This window comes from Empidonax traillii, unplaced genomic scaffold, assembly GCF_003031625.1.
Source record: "Empidonax traillii isolate 1590-97213 ecotype Southwest subspecies unplaced genomic scaffold, ASM303162v1 scaffold231:size1146757, whole genome shotgun sequence".
Classification (NCBI taxonomy): Eukaryota; Metazoa; Chordata; class Aves; order Passeriformes; family Tyrannidae; genus Empidonax; species Empidonax traillii.
In genome coordinates, this window is record NW_020955424.1 from 1,091,569 (window position 1) to 1,112,736 (window position 21,168).

At 44.8% G+C, this 21,168-nt stretch overlaps 1 protein-coding gene and 1 long non-coding RNA gene across 2 annotated transcripts; one reads left to right on the forward strand and one right to left on the reverse strand.

The window, feature by feature from the left end:
• Positions 1–242: 242 nt before the first annotated feature.
• On the forward strand, positions 243–15,685 carry LOC114059538. Its single transcript, XR_003571690.1, has 3 exons — positions 243–828; positions 2,139–2,141; positions 15,675–15,685. It is a non-coding gene; the product is annotated as an uncharacterized LOC114059538 (long non-coding RNA).
• On the reverse strand, positions 12,960–14,748 carry CHST7 (carbohydrate sulfotransferase 7). Its single transcript, XM_027888097.1, has one exon. It carries the CDS (start codon positions 14,690–14,692, stop codon positions 13,286–13,288), a length of 1,407 nt encoding a protein of 468 aa, XP_027743898.1. The 5' UTR covers positions 14,693–14,748; the 3' UTR covers positions 12,960–13,285.
• Positions 15,686–21,168: the final 5,483 nt, after the last annotated feature.

Below are 21,168 nucleotides of genomic sequence, written 5' to 3' on the forward strand. Positions count from 1 at the left end.
TCACTGGCTGATTTGTGTACACACTTGGCTAAACATTCTTTCGTATGGATAAGATACTGCAGTAATTTCAGCTTTGTTTGAGCCACCTGAGGCTTCACCCAAGCATCCCTTTCTCAAGAGGAGAAATGTTAGTGCTGTTTGGAGCCCCTGCTCTGTCATCAAGTTCCAGGTTAGGTATGAACATAGTGTTACTGTTACATGTCAGTAAAGTATTTCATCTTTCCATTTCTTCTTACTGAGGTGAAGCTTAGGCAGAGTGCCAGTTCCAGTGCAAGATACAAGAGGACAGTCTTATTTGTCTTGCATAATCTTACCATGTATTTTACACCAAAATCTCACTAATTGCATAAAAAATAAAGAGTTTTCTACTGTAGCAATCAGTAAACACTGGGGTTATTTTTCAGTATAATGAAAACAGGAACTTATACCTCAGGATAAATATTTCCCTTGTGCCTCGCTCTTTTTCCATAAGAACACTGAAGAAATCAGCACTCCTTGGTAGTTTATTGAATTATTGGCAAGGCTTCTACTCACAGTGTGACCTTCTCTGAGTGGGAACAGTCGTCCTCTTCCCAGTGATGCAATCTGAGGGCTTTGCTGTACTTCTCATGGAGTAACTGGCTTCTAGAACTTCTGATGGCAGTACAACTCACAGAGTCAGCAAATCTGAACATGAAATATTGCAGTTCCAGTTAAAAGGATGTGAAACCCATCTTACACTATGCTTGTTGTCTGATTTCTGTATGAATAGTTGGAAGCAGTGCCTCTAGTCATTACGAGTTGTTGCATTTTGACTGTACTTTTCCATTCTCATCAAACTCACTTCCAGTGAGAGTGAATTTGTTTTAGGAAGTAGATCTTGATCCTTTCCAGGCAAAAAGTTTGGCTCAAGGGTATGGATGCTCCACATTTGGTAGTGTGATTTTTGTTGTTTGCCATCATGCCATATATGCAAAGCATGCACCTGCCAGTGAGGCAGCACAGGTACCTCTGATTGCTTTCAGGGAGAGCAAACTGCCACCTGCTCTGAAGTTCATCCTCTAGTCAAGAAGGGAAGCTCTGCAGTGAGCCTGAAAGTGAGGGGCATATTGGGCTCTACTGGAATAAGTAGGTTTTAGAATCTGTAAGCTTGTAACCAGATGAGTTATGAAATTCAGAACTGTTATTTAATGAGAAAGGGGCTCTTCTCCAACTTTACCAACTGTTATCCTGGAAAACTGAGATCTACAGAAAGTATAGTTATTTCCTGTCTCAACCACAGGGTCCCTTTGTTCAGGAAGACCAAGAATCAGTGCTTTTAACGCTACTTACTTTCAATATTTTTTTTTCTGTTGTCCAACCCAAGTAAATAATTCTTCTTTTGGTTTTGTAATACGTTTTCTTTAAATATGAAGGACCTTCCTTCTAAAAATAAAAATTTTTAAAAGTGGTCGGTAAATTTTCAGTATGGTAATATCAGCTGAATATTTGAACTGCATCAAACAAGGGAGGAGTGGAAATAATGAAAGGAGATGGTGATCAGAATTAAACTCTGCTTGAAGAGCTACAGACACTCTGCACGCTGACTTCCTTTGCCCCTGTCACTCTGTGTATTCTTAAATATAATCAATAAAGGATGTTTATCAATCTGACATTGCTTCTGTTCCAAGACTAGGGCACCTCTACTATGACTGAGTTCAATATTTTCAAAGCAACTGAATTTTGTTAATCAAATTACTTCTTATTTTTCCTAACCAAGAGTGAGTTCACAAAACAAAAACCATTCCTGCCAAACTAATCCCCACTCCAGGACAAAGTGATTTCTGCAAAGCATTTGAAGTAACATAAACCATGTGTGGTTTTGAAGTTAGGAGTTAGAGTTTTTTTTAAAGAATATATTCAGATTTATGTAGGATAATGCTTGAAAATGTGACTATCTCTAAATACACTTCATATCCTGAACCATTTGATCAATGAAATAAAATTATCAAATCCATCACTACTAAAAATCTTAAACAAAATCAAGTCTACTCTCTTGTTATGGGACAAGAAATAGAATTTAAATACTAAATGATTACAAAAGATCTGAAAAATGGAATCATAACACGAGGTAAGACTACAGCTATCTTGAAAACATGCTTTATTCTTGAAATGTTAAGTAAGTAAACACATGCCCCAGCTAGAGAGAAATCTGGTTTATCGCATTGAAATTTTCAGTACCAACCCTAGCACTGAAATGTACCTGTCTTTTTCCAGAACTTCCAACCTCGTCTTTCCAATAGTGCTTTTAGTTTTCACTCTACTGTGCCAGTTGGGGTCAGCTGTCCTGGCTGTGTCCCCTCCCAGCTCCTTGAGCCCGCCCAGACTCCTCACTGGCGGGGTGAGGAGCAGAAAAGGCCTTGACTCTGTGCAAGCACTGTTCAGCAATAGCAGTGTTATCAACACTGTTTCCAGCACAGATCCAAAACACAGCCCCAAAGTAGCTGCTCTGAAGAAAATTAACTCTACCCCAGCTGAAACCAGCTCATAGGCCCTTCAGCCAACAGCAGGAGCTTAGGTTTAGACCCCAGAGAAGCAGTGGTGTTGAGCAGCTTCAGACAGTGAAAGAGAGGGGAGCCCAGGATGCACAGTGCAGTTTCATCTTTATTGATCATGGGAGAAAGTCTCCTCAGGCACAGATAACACCTATATTGGTAAAACCCTACTGGAAAAATAAACAGGATGAGATATTATTTACCCTGGCTATTGGTATTTAGAAAGGGAAGAGAAAGGAATGCCAGCAAATTTCCATGGTTGTCCCATGGTTGTCCCTTCACTAGCAGGGAATTAGCTGTTCCAATGTGATGGTCAAATGTAAACAAAACTACCCTCAGGGTACTAAAAGCTATCCATAGCTGCGTGCTTCAATACAGATGCTATAGTTGTGTGAGGCAGAGGCAGCAGTAAATAAAGGAAAAAAAAATATTCAAAAAGCTTCAAAAAAGGAAGGTGGTCCATACTGGGCCTTTAATCCACAAACTCTGCAAAGATGGGTGTGAATTCTTTTCCTAGTTGAGTTTTACACTTTATTTGGAGAATAATACTGTGCATGTATGAAAGCACTTGGTTACAATATCAACCTAATTTTACCTTTTGGCTGTTATTCCAAAACCTAACTGTCAAGTCAGGATATAAAGGAGTTCAAAGGATGCAAATTACTGCTTACAGTTAGATACTTCTAATACTACAGCTGGTTTAGTTTAAGGAGTAACTACCACCTTCCCTAGATGGTTTTTACCTTTACTGGTAAAATTGTAATGAAATTGTAATGAACATTTCATGGGCAGAGCAGTGATGAAGACCTGCAGGCATTCAGAAATAAGTCTCGGGAATTATTCTGTAGGGCCCTACGCTGCTTGTGCATTCCCCAGATCAAAGCATCGTTAGAAGATGAAAAAGTTTTATTAATTAAATGTCTAGCTTGAAATTTTTCTAGCTGTTCTGTAACAGATCACAAGAGACTTCTCTCCCACTTATCCCTGGACCTTTTCTTCCATGCAATAGTAGAGATTTTTAAAATAATGTTTGTTAAAGGCATAACCTAACTCTCTTCTGAAGGACAGGATTTTTGCCATGAGGACGGGGGCATCACTCACCTGATCTGCAGCCAGTAAAGGAATTTTTTTTCTCTGCCTCTGCCTGCTGAAGAGTGCTCTGGGGTCAGCCCTCAGGAACTCTGTACCTCCGTACTGGAATTACTCCTGGTGGGAATTTGTGAAGCTGTAGATACAGGCATGACCAGACACACTTTGGCAGTTCCAAGGAACCTGAAACTCAATTTAGAAAGAAGTCAAGTTTATGCAGTCTTAAAACTGCTTACTAGCTGCTTCCTTCAAGGTTAGCATCACCAGTTTACAAGCAACACATTTACACATTATGGTGGGGATCCAAAAGCACCAGGATGGCCATTTTCTAGTGCAGAAGTATCAAGGCAGCTACACATACCCTCTACTACTAGTCAAGATTTTAACTCCTTTTCCATTAAAGAACAAAGTTTTAGAAATATTGGCTAAATATTATTATTATCATCATCATCCAATCTGAATGTAACTAAGTTCTTAGAAGAGCCAACTAGCCCCACTAGCACAAGTACTTTACAAAGAATTTCAGAGACTCAATAGGAAGATATGGCCTCAAATGAACAATTTAAGGTACAAAATGAAATTCAAGCTAAAGCAGCTTCTCATTTACTACAGAGTATAAAACCACAGTCACTCACTCCATCAGAAATAAGCAAATGAAGTCTGGGTCCTGCTTTCTACCATTTTCCACATCTTGGACATAAAAACCTTTGTGAACATCCAAAACCAATTTTCAGGTAAACAAAAGCACCTCTTTTTATGCAAGAAACTGAGGTTGTATAAATGACTGAAATGTTTATCTGATCTAATTGCATCAAGACAGAACTAGGACTTATGTATGGAAGTTGATCAATATGATGATGGATGAACAAATCAAAGTGCTGTATCAAAACAAAAACTGTAAAATTGAGACCTGAATTGGAAACGAATGGTCTTAAAAGCTGAATAGCTGGGAGGGTTTGTTGTGTAAAAAAGGAATCCTACAGTTATTTGCTTGTGACAAGAACAAGTTAGCATAGAGCAATGGCAATATGCTGTTTTCTGCATCCAGTAAGACAAGTCACAGGCTTAAACTGAATCAAGAATGATTCAAACAGATGATTGAGAACAGTTTTTAACAGTGGACATACTGACATAATGGAGTAAATGACTAATGGAGGATATGAAGTTTTCATCATTAATGATTTTAAGGACAGCTTGGGACAGGTAGCAAATGTCCCATCCTGTCCTCTCTACATCCATTTGAGATAGAGCTAAGTATCACTAATTATTCCTAAACTGGCTTTATTTAAAAAAAAAAAAAAAAAAAAGAAAGAAAGAAAGAAAGAAAAAAAACAGGCAGGGAAACACCCACAACAACTCACTCAAGTCATCCTTGCTCAAGCAGCAGCTTAAATGACTGTGAAAAGCCAAGGAAATATTTCCAAACCTTCCATCAGAGAGGCCTCTGCTGTACTTGGCCTAATCTCCTGCAGCCCTTTTTCATTATTTTTAACAAGTGCTGCACTTTAAATGCTATCCAGAGCACACCTGAAACTAGTTTCATGCCTGTGCATAAATAAACGAGGGGCTAATCATTTCACAGCTGTATGGCAAAGCATTAAAGACATCTCAACCACAGCGAGGGCAGTGCTAGAGCTGTGTGGCCCCACACCCTGCACTTGCTGGCACAGCTGGGATTTCTAACCATTGCAAGTGAACAACCACACAGCCTTTGCTTACACAAGCACACCCCACCTCTCCTTTCCCCTCAGCTCCTCTCACCTTAAAAAAAAAAGGGGCAAAAAATACTGGGTTAATGGTGTGGGGTTTGTGCTCTCTTGATTTATTCTACAGCTCCAATATTTTTTATTCAAATACTGGCAAAGGCACAATTACCAGATTTCCTCATAGGAAATGTTATGAGACACTAATCTATTGCAGAGTACTCCAAAACAAACTATTTAACAACGTTTCCATGGAAGTCAGCATTGCCTCTTTTTCACAGAGCAAAACCAAAATGTACAAAGCATCTTTAAATTGGGGCTCAAGTCTTTTTCTACATTAAAGCTGATTTTTCAGGAGACTTCAGCACTCTGTACAGAACTTTCCATGGATTACAGGGCTCCTGGACCACATAGCTTCGTATCTTGCCATAATATGATAGTCTACCATATCAGTTCCTTTCTGTTTCTAAATTATAGGAGCTGTCTTTTAAAATGAGTTGTGTCTTTTTTTCCATCCCTTCCTGCCATGCTGTTCTCATGGTTAAACAAATCCCCATCTTGTTCTAGCTTCCAGGCTGAAGTGATTCACTGCTGATGTACAAAATCTGTTCTTATGCCAGTATTGTTCATAGCTTGATTACCTCTCTCCCACACTGCTGTTCTTGCTGCTGTGCACCACTGTCCTCTTTCAACCTTGACTTTGAGACTAAATAAACCACACATCTTGATCTTCTCCAAGACAGAGGGCTGTTATTTCACTTGACATTTCTCTGTATCTCTTAAAAATATGAATTCATTCACTTGGGGGTTGGATGGCTAGAGCAGAGAACATGTTAGTGCCACTGCACATTTGCCCTTTTCACAACTAGCTCACTCAGGGGTTCAGAGTCACTCGGTCCATGAGCCACTGCTGCCCCCTGACCAGGCACACCTGCACAACTGACTGCTGCTACAGCAGTTCTGCAAAGCCAACTTCTGCATACCAGAGGTGTCGCTCAGCTTTGGTCAGCCTGATACGGACTTGGCCTCTTCAGAAAAGCTAACTTATTTGTCCACCATCTCACAGACAATGTGGCACCAGGGACTGAGCCCAGTTCCTCTGAGAGCTTTTGAATACCTCAGCCATGAGATACTGCCTCCATCCTTTCACCTCCTTCACTCTGCCACCAGATTCCTGCACGCTTTCTAACTTCTGGCACAGACCGGGCAATGCTCGTGGTGCCAGACGTGTTGCACGATCCAGTCCTGCCCCAGGCATGTCCAGCCTTGAGTGTTGACCAAGTGCTACAGCGGAGAAAAAAACAACACAGTGACGGATAAGGAGCATGAAAAGGGAGGCAGCAGACACAGACTCCTTCAGTGCTTGACTTTGCAGCAACATTGATTGTCTCTGTAACAGTGTGCATATACAAGAGGTTTCCTGGCATTTTTTGAAAAGCTCATACCGAAAACAATAGGTATCAGTGATATGCACATGAGTCACTGCTAGAACTGAGACTTTTAAATCCTGTATGCAAACATCTGTCACTTGAACCAAGGACATGGACAAGGACCTCCTCCAGGCTCCTCTGTTCTGGCAGCTGCAAAGGCACTCCCAAATGCAGCTCAGGCAAAGGCAGCTGGATGAGACAGCTCTCACATTACCCCTTGTGCTCCCAAGCTGAGCCTGACACTGGAAGGAGGTGGGCAAAGACTTTATTTTTACAAGTTTAAGCTTTAAAACTTCCATTTTGCAAGAGAGCTCTTCCTCCCATGCATCCCACTGTGATGCTGCCAGGAGAGCGGGGGGAAGAGGTAATAAATTCCTTACAGAATTCAGGGAAAGATAGGAGTCTGGTTTGCAGAAGAAATGTGTTTGTGTGGGCTGAAAAAGTTGTAGCAGAAGGCAAGTCACCATTGCCCTGTGGAGCAGCACTCCACCCGGGGGGCTGGTGCAGTGCCAGTTGTCTGCACAGGCATTTGAACTGAGACATGGGAAGAGCTTCCAGTTTTCCCCCTGCGGTTCGGACTCAAACTCACCCCCCATCCTCCTGAGGTTTCCCCCTCTGTCTCCTCAGCAATGTCCTCAGGCAATTCCCAGCACTTCACTGCAGCTCTGCAGTTCTTGGTCCCTTCTTCTGCTCCCAGCTTGCTCTCTCCATGTTCCTTCCTTCCCTCACACATACTCCTAGCTGCCTTTTCTAATTAAACCAGTCACAATTTACAGCTGCTCCTACTCATCAAATCCCAGTTCCTCATCCCTCTCACATCCAAACTATCCGCCCAAAAAATCCCACTTTCTACAACTTAAAGGTAATTCCTTTCCCCATCCCCTCATGTTTACCCCATCTGTCATCAGTGTCTTCTCTCTCTCACCTACAGTACTTCACATTATTTAAGCACCAGAAAGCTGAGAATTTGCTTTGGGAGCCTTCCTTAGGAATACCAACAACAAGAAAAGTGGGCTAGGGGAGAAGGGATCAGTGGGAACCAGAAAAGGCAGACTCCTCCCTGCTCAGCCCCAGTGCTGCAGCCTCTGCCATAGTCACATGCTTTGGATTCCCACTGCCGTATGTCTTGTACCACACCGTGTGCTCTACGGGAAAGAAAGAGGTTTGTGCATGCTCAGTGGAGATAAAACCAATGCAGACTTTATTTGGTATAAAATAAAGATATACACACATACCAAAACCACTTTTACTGAACACATGCTATCCATTTTATACGAACATTAATATATTTGGCCAAATCAGAATAGAAGGCAGAGGTAAAAAAAAAAAAGAAAAAAACCCCAAACCAAAACAAACATCCTCTACACAGAGATCATTTCCCCTACCCAAACTGGAGTTCCTGTCCCAAAGCACTGAAGTGACAAATGATTTGAAAGAAGTATCTTCAGGAGTATTTGAACACAGACAAAAGGCCACCACATGCTAGACGCATCTTAAGTCCAAAAGAATATGTACTATTTCAACTGAAATTCCCTTAAAGAGCCTTGAACCTTAAGCCCATGACAAAAAGCTTCAGCCTATGTACAGGTGAAGCTGGACAGTTAGGGCAATAAGTTTGGAAATGCCAGGGAAGGCCTGAATTCCCATTTAACACCAAGAAATGGTGCCGTAGGTTAGCAGCAGAGCTTAACACCTCGGTGCTGGAAGCAAGAATTTCCCAGTACTTAATACCTAGACAGATTCCAAGTCCTAAAACATTAAAATCTGCTTCCAACTTGTTGTCCAGAGCTAAGACTGCCAGAGATATGCCTCAGCAACAAACAACTGGTCCCTTCATTGCTGAAACCCACCACCTCAACGAGTTTGGATCTAACATTCATCTCTTTAAATCACAGCCAAGGACAATCTGGACCCTCTCCTCTCACACACACACACCACCAATGGGGTGTTGAAAACTGCTAGTGAGAAGTCTGACAATTGTACTTTTCCTGTATCATTCTCCATGGCAGTAGGTGTCGTGTCAAGTTAAATAGGAATGACAAAATAACACCTAAGGTAGTCCCAGTGCTGCACGGACTGTATAGTGACTCTGAAAAATGACATGCACCATCAGAGAGTCTCAGCGACAGCTCTTTGTGTTCAAGAAAGGAACAGAACATGCTGTTGGGCTTGCTGGCTCTCAGGGCTTTACTTGTTTATTTGCACTACCATAACAAACCCAGAAACTCTGCACATATTTCCTATCATTGGTCTTTACTGAAAGTGGTGATATTGAGAACTTAATGCAGAAACTCAGGACTTTTCTTGATGCACAAGCTGATGGGGAGGGTGGGGGCTAAAATGACCCATGCAATACTGAAATTGTTAAATAAGTAACCCCACAACCATTCTAACACTTCTGTTAAATACTGCAACTGATACTAAACTACTTCTATTGCACCTGAAGTATGCAAGTATGTACTGTGGATATCTACAAGGACTCCATCAGTAATGTTCTAAGGAGTAAAATTAAGGCAGAGGCCAAGTATTTCTTGGCCCTGGACTTTCAGCACTTCCCAAAAGTATGTCAGCATAGTTTGCCTCCTTGAAAGAAACAATTTAAACCACAGATGATGTTGTAAAAGAGCAATTAACAATTCCAGTGTGGAAATATTACAGCATTTTATGAATAATTACAGTACTCAAATTTCTACCTCTCTTAAGGTAGATGTGTGACAACTAAAAGTAAAAACGTGACAGAAATAAGTCTTGTGAGGAGTTGTCAGTTTTGCACCCATTTCCCACTATGACTTTTTAATACATTAAAGTTGTTCACCCATTATATGTAATGTAGCACAAGTGGGTAAGTTTCACAAATCTCAGCCTGAACTACTACAACTCTATGGCAAAGTCCTGCCCTCTAAGTTTGCCAAGTTCAGGCTGGCTATAAAAATGTGTTTACTATTCCTTTGCTTACCATGCCATCCTCTGCTCTAAAAGACCATTAGAGTTCTGTTTCCTACATCATTTAGTAGAAGTGTGACTTTACTTCAAAATGGCCAAGCCATAAATGTCCAGCTGTTCTCAAAATGCAGTCTAACCACGGGTGTCTTGCTTTCACAGCAAGTTCTACTTACTTCCAAAGACCTCTGCCAATGAAACTTCATGCTGATCATCCTAATCAGACCTTTTCTGTCTTTTCAGGTAAGTACCAACACTGATATTTGACAGTACATTTGTTTTTCCTTCAAGGTCTGAGTTTCAGGACCAACAAGTATATGCTGTAAGCATCCTGAACAATGTTTTCTCATGTCATCAAAACACCCTGAAGAGAAAAACGGGGTGCATTTTTTTGGTGAGGCCTAGCTGTCCTCCTTGGACAGTGACAGTGTCCTCCTTCTAGTGACCGAAGCACACGTCACACCATCAGTCATTAAGCGCTTAATTGTCATCCAGCCTTATATACTCTTGCAGATACTACTCTAAGATGCCACTCTGGGCTACTCACTCCTTTTTCAGCTTTGGATATCCCCTGTGGATTTTTAGAAGAGTTTGCTAATGAACTCAGGTGCCCTGAATACAAACCACAAATTGCACTTGCTATATTTTGTACACTTTGCCCAACAGAGCCCTTTTTGCACTATACAAAAATTAAGAAAAAACAACCCTACAAGAACAGCTTAGGGTGAAAGAAAATATTAATCACTAATGAAGAGCAATTGTGCTAGTGAACAACTTTTGTTGATAGAAATAATTTTTGATACAGAAAATGCATCTATCATAGAATCATAGAATACTCTGAGTTGGAATGGACCCACAAGGATCATCCAAGTCCAACTCCTGGCCCTTCACAGGACCATCCCCAAGTCACACTGTGTGCCTGAGAGCATTGTCCAAATACTTCTTGAACTTTGTCAGGCTTGGTGCTGTGACCACTTCCCTGGGGAGCCTGTTCCAGTGCCCAACCACTCTCTGGGTAAAAACCTTTTCCTAATATCCAACCTAACCCCCCCCAAACGACACAGCTTCATGCTGTTCCCTCATGTCATTTAACTTGTCACCGCAGAGAAGAGATCAATCTCTGCCCCTCTTCTTCCCCTGGTGAAGGAAGAGGTAAGTTGCTATGAGGTCTCCCCTCAGTCTCTTCTTCTCCAGGCTGATCAAATCAAGTGGCCTCTGACACTCCTCGTGTGGCTTCCCCTCTAGACTCTTCACCATCTTCATAGTTCAGATATGGAAACTGCTTCAGAAAGTACTGAATAATTAGTGCATTTCTTTCCAGCTATAAGAATCAAGTTAAGCTAGATGGCCACACTTCTTTCTTTATCATGATGAATGATTGTAAGTGAAACTACGTGTATGAAAGACATTTACCACTCGAAACAGCGAGATGAGATTCCCTGCTGAGGTGAAGCAAATGTTTAACAGTTGCATCCTACAATTCTGTGACTGCAACTAGCTAAGAACAAATCAGCAAGATATACTGGATTTTAATCTCCCATCTAATGTAAGAAAATAAGTACCGTATCATCTTTTGGCATGCATGAAAATCTTATTTTTTTTCCCAAACCTGTCAGTACAGGCCAGGCTGGGTGTCGTCTCAGAAAAGCTTTCCAAAATAGGTTACCTGACACAGGTTATCAAGGCATTAATACAGGTATTGTCCATCTACACAAATACCATTATTAAATGCCACTAGAAGAGCCAGAGACAAATTTGGTGTCACAGGCACTGTGAGAAAATACAGAAATATTCCTTAGATAATACACAAGGTTGTTCCAGCACAAAATGAGCCCCTGAAATTTTTACTTCAAACAGAAACCGCAGGATGCAGAATCATATGAAGCACGCTACTGGAAAATGGACGGATTTGCTGAAACACATTTTTATGAGTACATTTTCCTGTTATAAAATGAAAGAAACCTGCTTCTTGTGCCAACATACTCTCAGGTGGGAAGGTCAAGAAAGAAAAGGAGCTAAAATAAACGTTCGTCCTAACTACGGACATGCTTTACAGCGCAACACTCAGCACAAAAACCTACAATGCAGTTGAAATGTTTACTCCGAGAAAACATAACATCTTTGAACTGCCTTTATTTCCAGCACTTTATATAAATGCTGCCTCTTTCCTGATCCTGGATTATCCTCAATTTGAAGTTCATGTTCTCGGGTTGTATTTGAGGACTGCATGTAAACATCCCTATAATCCTGTACACTCTTGTGGGGCCGTTTAAACACTGACAGACTGTAATGGACTCAAAAGCAGTATCTATGAATTTAGGAAACGTCATCCCTAAATTACAACTGAACCTTCTAACCACATTAAGAAATTAAGAAACAAAGGTACTCACAGATACACACACATGCACACCCTTCTCATACAAGGATATTTGCAGGAAAATGTAATTTTAAAATCTAAAATAAAACTTGAGGGTTTTCTTTTTTCCCTTTTTTAATACAAGGTTTTATTTAGGAACTTCATGATTGATTTGTCTTTGCCTCTTAGGAAACATTTGCTTTTGTCCAGGCGTTGCCAGCTGAGAGGATGTTATTGTTCGGAAGGGATGTGACCAGGAGGAACCTGTGCACCGCACAATATGTCAGCCCGGAAGCAAGGGAAGAAAAGTGATTCTCTCATCTGACTGAGAAAACAAAATGGAAATACCAAGCATTTGTTTTCCAGTTACAGTCACCCTACACATGTCCCAAAGAAATATATTAGTCACTTGTATCTCACATAAGTATCACCAAACTGTATCAGTACATATTAAAAAATATCCTGCTTTCAAAAGAATTACAGATTGCTTTAGAAAAGCAAAGATTTCTGCCACAAACATCTTTGAAACATGCAAGCAGGAGAATGCTCACCCTCTCTGCACAACCGCTTACCCTGCTGCTCAGAATGGTGGACAGAGTTGGACATGGTTCCCTGTCCCTCAGCAAGCGCCCCATCCCCACAGCATCAGCAGCCCACAGGGGAAGAGACTGTGCCCACAGAGGAGGTTGGGAGCAGAAGACCCGAGTCCTGCCCCAAGCAGGCACCCTCCTGCCCACCCAGGACTCCACTGACCCCCGCAGCGACTTCACAGAAGCCTCTTGGTACGTGTTTCAATAGCGGAAGGACAGAGCCGAGAGTGTTTCAGTGCTCAGAAGCGCTCTCACAGCAGCACCCTCTAGGCCCTATTAGTTCCTTGCTGAGAGTCTTCATTTGGGGGATTTTTAAGCTTTGATGCAGTTTTTTTTTGGAAGCACATCTGTGCTTTGTACACGATCACGGCTTCAAGTTGAAATGGCTCCAAGACTGATGCATCCTCCAAGTCGGAGGCATCAAAACCAAACCCTTCTTTTAAATAAATCATCCCCCCTTGCCCTGCACAGCCCCACTGAAGCTACAGCGGGGCGGGGGGGCCTGGACCCTGCCGCGCTGCCTGCACCCGAGGCAAGGCAGGTGTCCCTCAGCCGGGGCTGCCCCCAGGGAGCGCCCACCGTGCCAGCAGTGAACCCCCGCGCTCAGCTCTGCCCGACAGCACCCGCCTGCCCTCGGGCCCGTCCGGGACGCGGGGCGCGGGCGCTACCGGGCGTCGCCGCCGCTGAGGGGGTAGGCGAGGATGCTCATGGCCTCGCCGCACGCCGCCTCCACCTGCCGCACCTGCTGGCGGCTGAGGCGCTCCCGCCAGGCGTGCACGGCCTCCCGCGCGTCGCGGGCGGAGATGAGGAAGGGTCGGTCGGAGGAGTAGGCGGCTCCGCGGGTCATGTTGAGCACGAAGTCCTCCAGGGCGGGCGGCACCGTGAGCCCGGCGAAGCGCAGCAGGCGGCGCAGCTCGGCGCGGGGCTCCCGCACCAGGTCCTCGTAGCGCAGCTGCGTGTAGCGGCGGCGGAGCCAGCCCGGAGCGCGGCGGGCCAGGAGCAGGTCGCGGAGCCAAGCCTGGCAGATCACCTCCAGCGCGCCGCCGAGGAAGAACTCGGCCCGGTGCTGCGGCTGCGACGCCCGCCCGCCGCCCAGCAGCCCGGGCGGCAGCAGGAGATGCTGCTGCTGGTGGCGGGGCGACCCCCGCGGCTCGGCGCGGTGGCGGCTCCGCAGCACCTGGACGCTCTCCCGCAGCAGCGCCTGCCGCGCCTTCAGGCGGGAGTTGTGGACGGCGCGGGGGTCGCGGAAAAGCTGCACCACCCGCAGGTTGAGGCCCGGCTCCCGCAGCAGCGGCAGCAGCGCGCCCAGCTCCAGCAGCCGCACGTCCTTGATGACCACCACCGGGTACTTGCGGCACTCGGCCTCCAGCTCCCGCAGCGCCCGCGGCGGGCACTTCTCCTCGCAGGCGGCGCCGTCGACGAGGCCGATCTCCCCGCGGGGCCGCGGGGCGGCGGGGCAGAGCGGCGGCGAGCAGATCACCTTGTTGGTCCGCCAGCCGAAGATGCTGGCCGTGGTGAGGTTGTCGGCGGCGGGCGGGGCGGGGGCCAGCGGGTCGCGGGGGGCGGGCGGGGCGGCGTAGAGGCGCAGGACGGAGAAGTCGCATCGGAAGAGGGCGCGCAGCATGTCGCGGAGGGCACCCTGCAGGCTCAGTGCGTCCCCGGGGTAGAGCGCCTGCCACAGGTGCCACATGGGCTCGTAGAGGTAGAAAACGTCGGGGTGCTGGTTGAAGAGCTCCCCTAGGAAGGAGGAGCCCGTGCGCCAGGTAGCGTGCAGGTAAATGTGCCGCTTCTCCGTCGCCCCGGCGCTGCCGTTCCCCGCCGCCCCGGCCGTGCCCGCCTCATCTTCCTCCTCCTCTTCCTCGTCCAGCGGCGGCCGCTGTTCCCAGCCCCACTCGCTCAGCGCCTCCTCCAGGCTGGGGCAGCGCCGCAGCAGCGGCTCCTCGTCCGTCCGCCCGCGCCTGGCCCCGTAGTCCAGAGCGTAGGGCACCAGAAGGAGCAGCAGCAGCGTGTACAGCACCAGCACCGCGGCGAAGCGACGGTGTTCGCCCCGCCACCGCCGCCGGCCCTTCATTGCGGCGGGCGGCTCGGACCGCCGGTGCTCCGCCGACTCTGGCTGCCGGAGGGCGGCTTTTTGCAGAGAGGCAAAGTTATCGGCGGCGGCGGCGGGGATGTGGGCGGCGGGCGGTCCTCCCCGCCGGGGAGCACGCCCACGGGCACGCCGGCCCGGCTCGGGGCCGCTGCCCGCGCCACCCGCCCGCTCTCGCCGCCACCTCCTCCTCCTTCTCCTCCTCCTCGCAGCGCGACGCGGAAGCGCCCGCACCTGCCCCCGCCGCCTGAGCAGCCGCCGGCGGGGTGCGAGCTGCTGCTGCTCCCGCTGCCGCTGCGCCGGGCTCCGGGCCGCCTTTCGCCCGGCCTCCCTCCCTCCCCCCTGGGCCGGGCCGGGCCGAGCTGGAGGGGCGGGCTCGGCCCGGCGGGAATTACCCCCGCCCGGGAAGGGGCGCACTGAAAAGGAGATATGTTCGTCAGGCCAGGTACCGAGCAGCCGAGGGTGTCCCGAGGAGGAGCGGTTGGTCCTGCTATTCGCCGGAGCTCCGGGGAAAGAACACGCAACACGCCACAGTAGTACGAAGCGGTGCAAATATATTTTTAGGATGGATGACAGCTATTAAAATCTGCAGTGAGTTTCAGGAGAGCTGCAGTTTGGCGCTGTAGAGAGCTGCGGGGTTTCTCAGCCACGCTTTTGTCTGCGTGTGTGTGCTGATGGGATGCGGACATCTTGATCATGACTCATTGCTCCAGTTTATACATCTAAAAGTTCCGTGTCTGTCTGAACTGGTCACCCTTTGCAGCTGGTAGGAAGAAACGGGCACCCACAGAGGAACGCTCAACCTGTCTTGGATGTCTGATAGCTTCCTGATAACCTTCCTCTTTATTAACTACAGTAGGAGCATAAAGTTACCGGCTCAAACTTAGACTTCTAGTTTTTTAGACGTCTAAGATTAGCTTAAGGCAGCCTCTTGTGGGGTGGAAAGTAAACAAGATGTTGACTCCAGGTGTTTAAATGCAAATGTATAGTCTCAAAATCTCCAGCCCAGCCCGTGCCTGACCTTGAAAGTTGCTCACAGAAAGAGATGGACCACGACCCTGGGTTGCTGGTAAAGGCATCCAGCTGTCAGGGAAGTGAGGTCCCTATTCTGCTGATGGTGTAGTGGGAGCTTCTGACTATTCTGACCTCTAGGCAATAGGTGGCATCCTCTGTAAAATACTACTAATATTTAAGTATGGTAGGCAAAATGAAATTCAGAGAGGATAACACAGTTCTTGCCCTTGGTGTGTGATGCTTTAACTCTCAGAAGAGTCTATGTGGTATATGTGCACTTGTGGTAAAGCACATGACACAACCTTTGTCAATCACACCACATGCAGTGGAGAGCAGAAACAACCCACTAGCTACATGGGTTCTAAAAGTGCTCCTTCTTTGGTACAGATATAGAGATACACAGTCTGAAGCTGCTGCACGCAGCGTGGATGTCCAGTTATTAAAGAATAGTCCTATTCCAAATTTGTCAGGCAAAGTACAAGAAGCAGAATCAATGTGAGAGAAAAAGCATGCTTCTGTCCAGGTGGTGAGCCAGCAGTTTGCCTGCTAATGCTTTATTTGACCCCTGTTAAATAAGTGTTAAAGACTGGGCTTCTTGCCCTTAATAGTGTGCTGAGTGAGTCGATGGTGCCAAACAAGACTTGTAAGCTCCTGAGCAGAAAAGTGTGGAAATTATAGCTTTGGAAAGGAAATTCTGCCTTCATACTCACCAGTGTGAATTTCACCTCTGACTCCTGGTAAATACCAGGATGTCATCCAGACCCTCAAGCAACTAAAGGAGGACAACAGAAAAAAACCCACAGTTACCAAAATTAGGTCATAGTCTTGCCAAAAAAACCCTTCCCCTATCCAAAGAACAGGCATATCTAGTATTTTGAAAGGTGTCTCCCGTGTAGTTGACTTCTGTGGCATCACGCAAAATGGTAATTTGGGTAGATTTACCAAGATGGGATTCTGAGAAGTGCAGATGCGAATGGATAGCTCTGTGATGCTGGGGTTTCCCTTTGTAAGACAAAACACTGAGCTGGCAGTAGCATCAGCACCAATTCTGACCAATGAGCCATGCTGTTAACAGTGTTGCCTTAAGCTAATTTCGTATTGGTTTCTATGACACATACTTGTCTATGAACTAAAATCAAGGTCTTAAAGCTGCCTAACTAAAGATGTCTTGAAAAGAATCAAATGTCTCATAGAGTAAGACAGTGTCAGACAACTGAAAAACCATAAAAATAAAGCTCTGTACGTATTATGCTGATTTTTTTTTCAGACAATGGAGCTACAAACTTCTATGTCAACTATTCTAGAAAAAGTGAAAGATGCAAATCACTTTACCACAGGTTACATCCGTTAGTAAAGATAAAATCACAGTTGTTAAAAGATTATCAAACCAAAAAAGAATGACAGTATAAATGTTTTGTTCTGCACCTTCACAATGCAAGAGGATTAGGTTGTGTTTACTTCAGTTGTTTTGGGTTAGAGCTTTTTTGGCATGGGGAGATTCCAGGACAGCCAGTATTTATTCTGCCACCCAGCAGGTGCCTGAGCTAGGTTTGAAATTGCTGAGCTCCAGCCTTCCTGAGGGTTCACAAGAAGTACCTAATTTGAGCACTGAGGAGCAGACTGCTGGTCTGAATAGAGCTGGGAAGAGACCAGCTTTATTTTCTTGGTTTTCAGTCTGTACTAATGTGTTCCCTCTTCAGCACAGATAAGGAGGATAATTTTCTCCCATTTGGGCTTTTTCTATAAACCATAAAGATGCTATTTACATATACGTGTACATATACAAATGTCTTTCCGAGATCAGGACAGTTCTATCTTCTGAGGGAGACAGGAATGTTCTTCTTCACTGATCTGTGAAGCAGTCTGCCCATTTGGCATCTAGCTCCTGCCATTTCTTGATGATAATTCTGTACTTAATGTTATTTTGTAAAGGGGGAAAACAGAATATAGGCATAACATGCTCTGCATACTTTAGTATTGCAGTATTTCCTTTCTAGTTTCCAAGCTTGTCACTGAAAGTACTGGCTGTTTTATAACTAACATAACATTGGCTTCCTGTGTATTATCTCTAACTTAATTTTTGCTCTTCTGTCTCCCACGGTGCTTCTACTGACAAGAGAGACGGTAAATGCTGGAATACAGCGTTTCAGCCTGAGAATAATTTTTGTCTTCTCAGGAGAGGCTTCAAAATAGAAATAGTTGCCTTTATATCGAGCCATCCATCTTTCAGCTCTCGCATGCTCTTCAAAGAGTGCTTTGTGATTAAAAATAGCTTAATTAGCTGATAAAATTAAATATGCTTTGCACAGGGAGCACCACCCTCAAACATCCTGACTGTTAATGAACTCTCTGCTTGCACATGTTGTCACTCACAGGAGGACAAGCCAAGAGGAAGTCCGTGGATAATGGCAGCTTAAAAACCTTCAAGAAGCCAACAAGCTAGGATGTTGTAATTATTTTTGGAGTTGCTTTGTCATTAGATGTTCCAACATGTGCAACATCACATGTTTCATATATAAGACCAGACTTAGTAGCTTACATTTCAGAAGGGATGTTTTGGGAATAGCAGAATGGGGAAGCTGGTCCAGGCGAGGTAGGTGGAGCAGAAGGGATTTTTTTGCAGTGGAGTTTCCCCCCAAAGCGGAACAGAGATTGAGCGCTTGCAAAAGGTCGAAAATATCAAGAAGTTCTGAGAGATTAGATAGAAATTTAGTGGATCTGAAGAAAGTGGAAAGTGAGACAAAACCAGGAGACTTCTAACACAGGGGCTGGTGAGCAGCTGGGTGGAAGTGGCATCAGATGCAAAGCCACATGCATAAGGTAGTAATCAACTTTGCTCATACACCCAATGTCACTCTTCAGCACTTGCAAGAAAGACAAGGAAATGATGCAGGAAAACAGTGGAGTTCACAGCTACCTTGGTCTGTGTACTCCTTTTGTTTGTTACACTGGCACAAATTCAGACCTCTGAGTTTCTCTTTAGGCTGATTCGAGAGAAGCTAGGCGTACAGCTTCAGGTTTTGGTTAATATAATCACACAGTCATCATGCAGATCACACCATCCAACAGCTTTGCAGAAGAGCATGGGCAGCAGGAAGGCACGAGACTCCTCTGTGCCCCTCAGACTGAGGGGAGCTGGTGGTTGAGTTTGGGGACCAACAGCATATGTGGAGTCAGAAGGGAGAAGATGCATTGCTCCCTTCTCTCCCAGATTTCTCCAGTTATTTCTGAGAACTGGTAAAATTGTAAAGTTAGGCATGCTGCTGCTCTCTGCTGCCTGACATAAGAGCTGGGCACAGAGCGTGAGCCGAGGAGGTGTTCAGATGAAACCAAAACCAGCCCTGCAGCTTGTTTTTGGGCTAAGTGATGCTTGATAGCACTGTTCAGCATCACTGGACCAGCAAGCTGCATCAGCCTGATGTGTACCCAGCTAGAGAAGCTCTTTTGCACTCAGGAGAAGCAGAGGCATTTTATATCCATTTTTGATTTTTTAAAAATGAAGATATTACTAATATATGCACTGTAAGTGTCAGAGTGGGAATTGTCTCTGGCTTTGCAATATGTGGCTTTTCCAAAAATGTGAGATCTGAGTATTAGAATGGAAAAAAAAAAATTGAAAGCAGGTGATTTTTTTCTTTTTTAATTTGAAACATGGCTCCTTTTATGCCATCATTGATCTTGTGAGCTCCTCTGACTTCCTCTAAGAAAGGAAGCTAATGCTGTCATTGAAGATGATAGAAAATGCTACTAGGAAATGCAACAAGAAAATGCAGGAGGTGGAAGGCAGAGCAAAGCAAGTTTATATATTAGCTGAGGTTTGAGAGAAAGCTCAGAAGGAAAAATCTGCTATTATTTATAAAAATGTAAATTCAGATAAATCATCAACAATGAAAGAAGAAAGCATCTATTCTGTGATCCAAGTCAATGCTGATGTAACTTGAGTCTTCCTAAGTTACGCCAAGGACGACTCTGATCTGAAGACTTTAAGCCTCTCCCCTGCAGAGTGGGTTTTGTTGTCCCATTAGCAGAGAACCTCTCCTCTCACAGCCCAGAAATGGGCTTACGCTACACCAATAGCCAGCACCTCTGTCGAGCCTCCCCCTGCCTGGCGATTAACAGTAGCTGCCGGAAAAAAGTTATTCTGATGGTAAAGTGTTTGGGGTCTCACCGCTTTGAGTACAAGATGTGTGGGAAATAATTGGTTTTAGTGGCAGAAACTGTGAATCGTTTTCTGTTTCCTCTCATTGTCACAGGCTGAATTAGAGATGCTGATTAAGAATAACAGCAAGCTTTCGCAACTCAACAAGTTAGGCCATTGTGTCGGCATAATTAGGGAACTAAATCTTTCAGAGTTCAGTCAAGCAAAGAAATGAACTAGAAAATTTGAGACCTATTTTTAAGTGGGGATTTTTTTTCCCCTCGAAATAACCCCTTAGACAGTCATTGTAGCAAAATACTTGTAATTCTCCTGTGCCTTCCTAAGGCAACACTTTCACGCATAGAATATAATTTTTGGACTGAGTATCTATCTGGCTTTTTATTCACTTCAGTCATATATGCAAATCTGGCATGTGCAAATGAAAATGCTGAGGGCTCAGTCACTGCACCTACTTCATAAATATGTCCAGTCAAGTTTTCTAAAGATAATTTTGTAAATGCAGAATTTCTGATGCAAATTATTCCCACAAGACATTACTGTGCCTGTGTAGAAGAAAGACAAATGCCACAATGTATAATTCACTTGAAATTTCATCTTGTATATTCTTATGCGAGATTATTTACCTTTCATAAGGAAAAATGTTAGCAGGCAAAAATATAGTGATTCTGGGAAACTCGTGGGTTCCTGGAGCCTCCGGGAACCAGTTTAACTCCCTGGCTGTCATTACTGGTTATTAATGAGGAAGTCTTTTCTGGGCTTGTTATGCTGTTAATTGGGAGTTTCCAACTGGAATGGTAGTCAGCAGTCCACAATATCTTTTTTCAACTGTCTAATGAGAGCAGGAGATTTCAAAATTGGTGTTAGTCTCTTGCTTTGGGCCCTCACTGCAAGTTTAACAAAATCTGTCCAAAGTGACCATAGCACAACTATGCACCTGCAGCACACCATTTCTTTAGTGATGCATCCATATGCCTGTATGCTTAAAACACTATATGAAAACCATTTTGGTTTGACTGTAAACATCTGTCAACAAAGAACTTCTTGTACCCTGATTTCTGTAAAGGGGAACTGCTTAAAATTACTCAGGGCAGTTTTTGTTATGCAAATGTTAGTTGTCAAGCTCTTTGCTACTTTAGCTATGTGGACAGTTTAATGCAGCTTTAGATTTTATATCATTGTGAAAATTCCCTCACAAAATTTACTAAAGCTATAGCACAAAAATCATCTGCTTTTCTGCTCTCACAGTAGCTTCACTCTTATGATACATATTAGAAAATCAAAGAGAAAA

Coding starts and splice junctions, on each gene's coding strand:
- CHST7 (XM_027888097.1), bottom strand. CDS start 14,692: ATGAAGGGCCGGCGGCGGTGGCGGGGCGAACACCGTCGCTTCGCCGCG.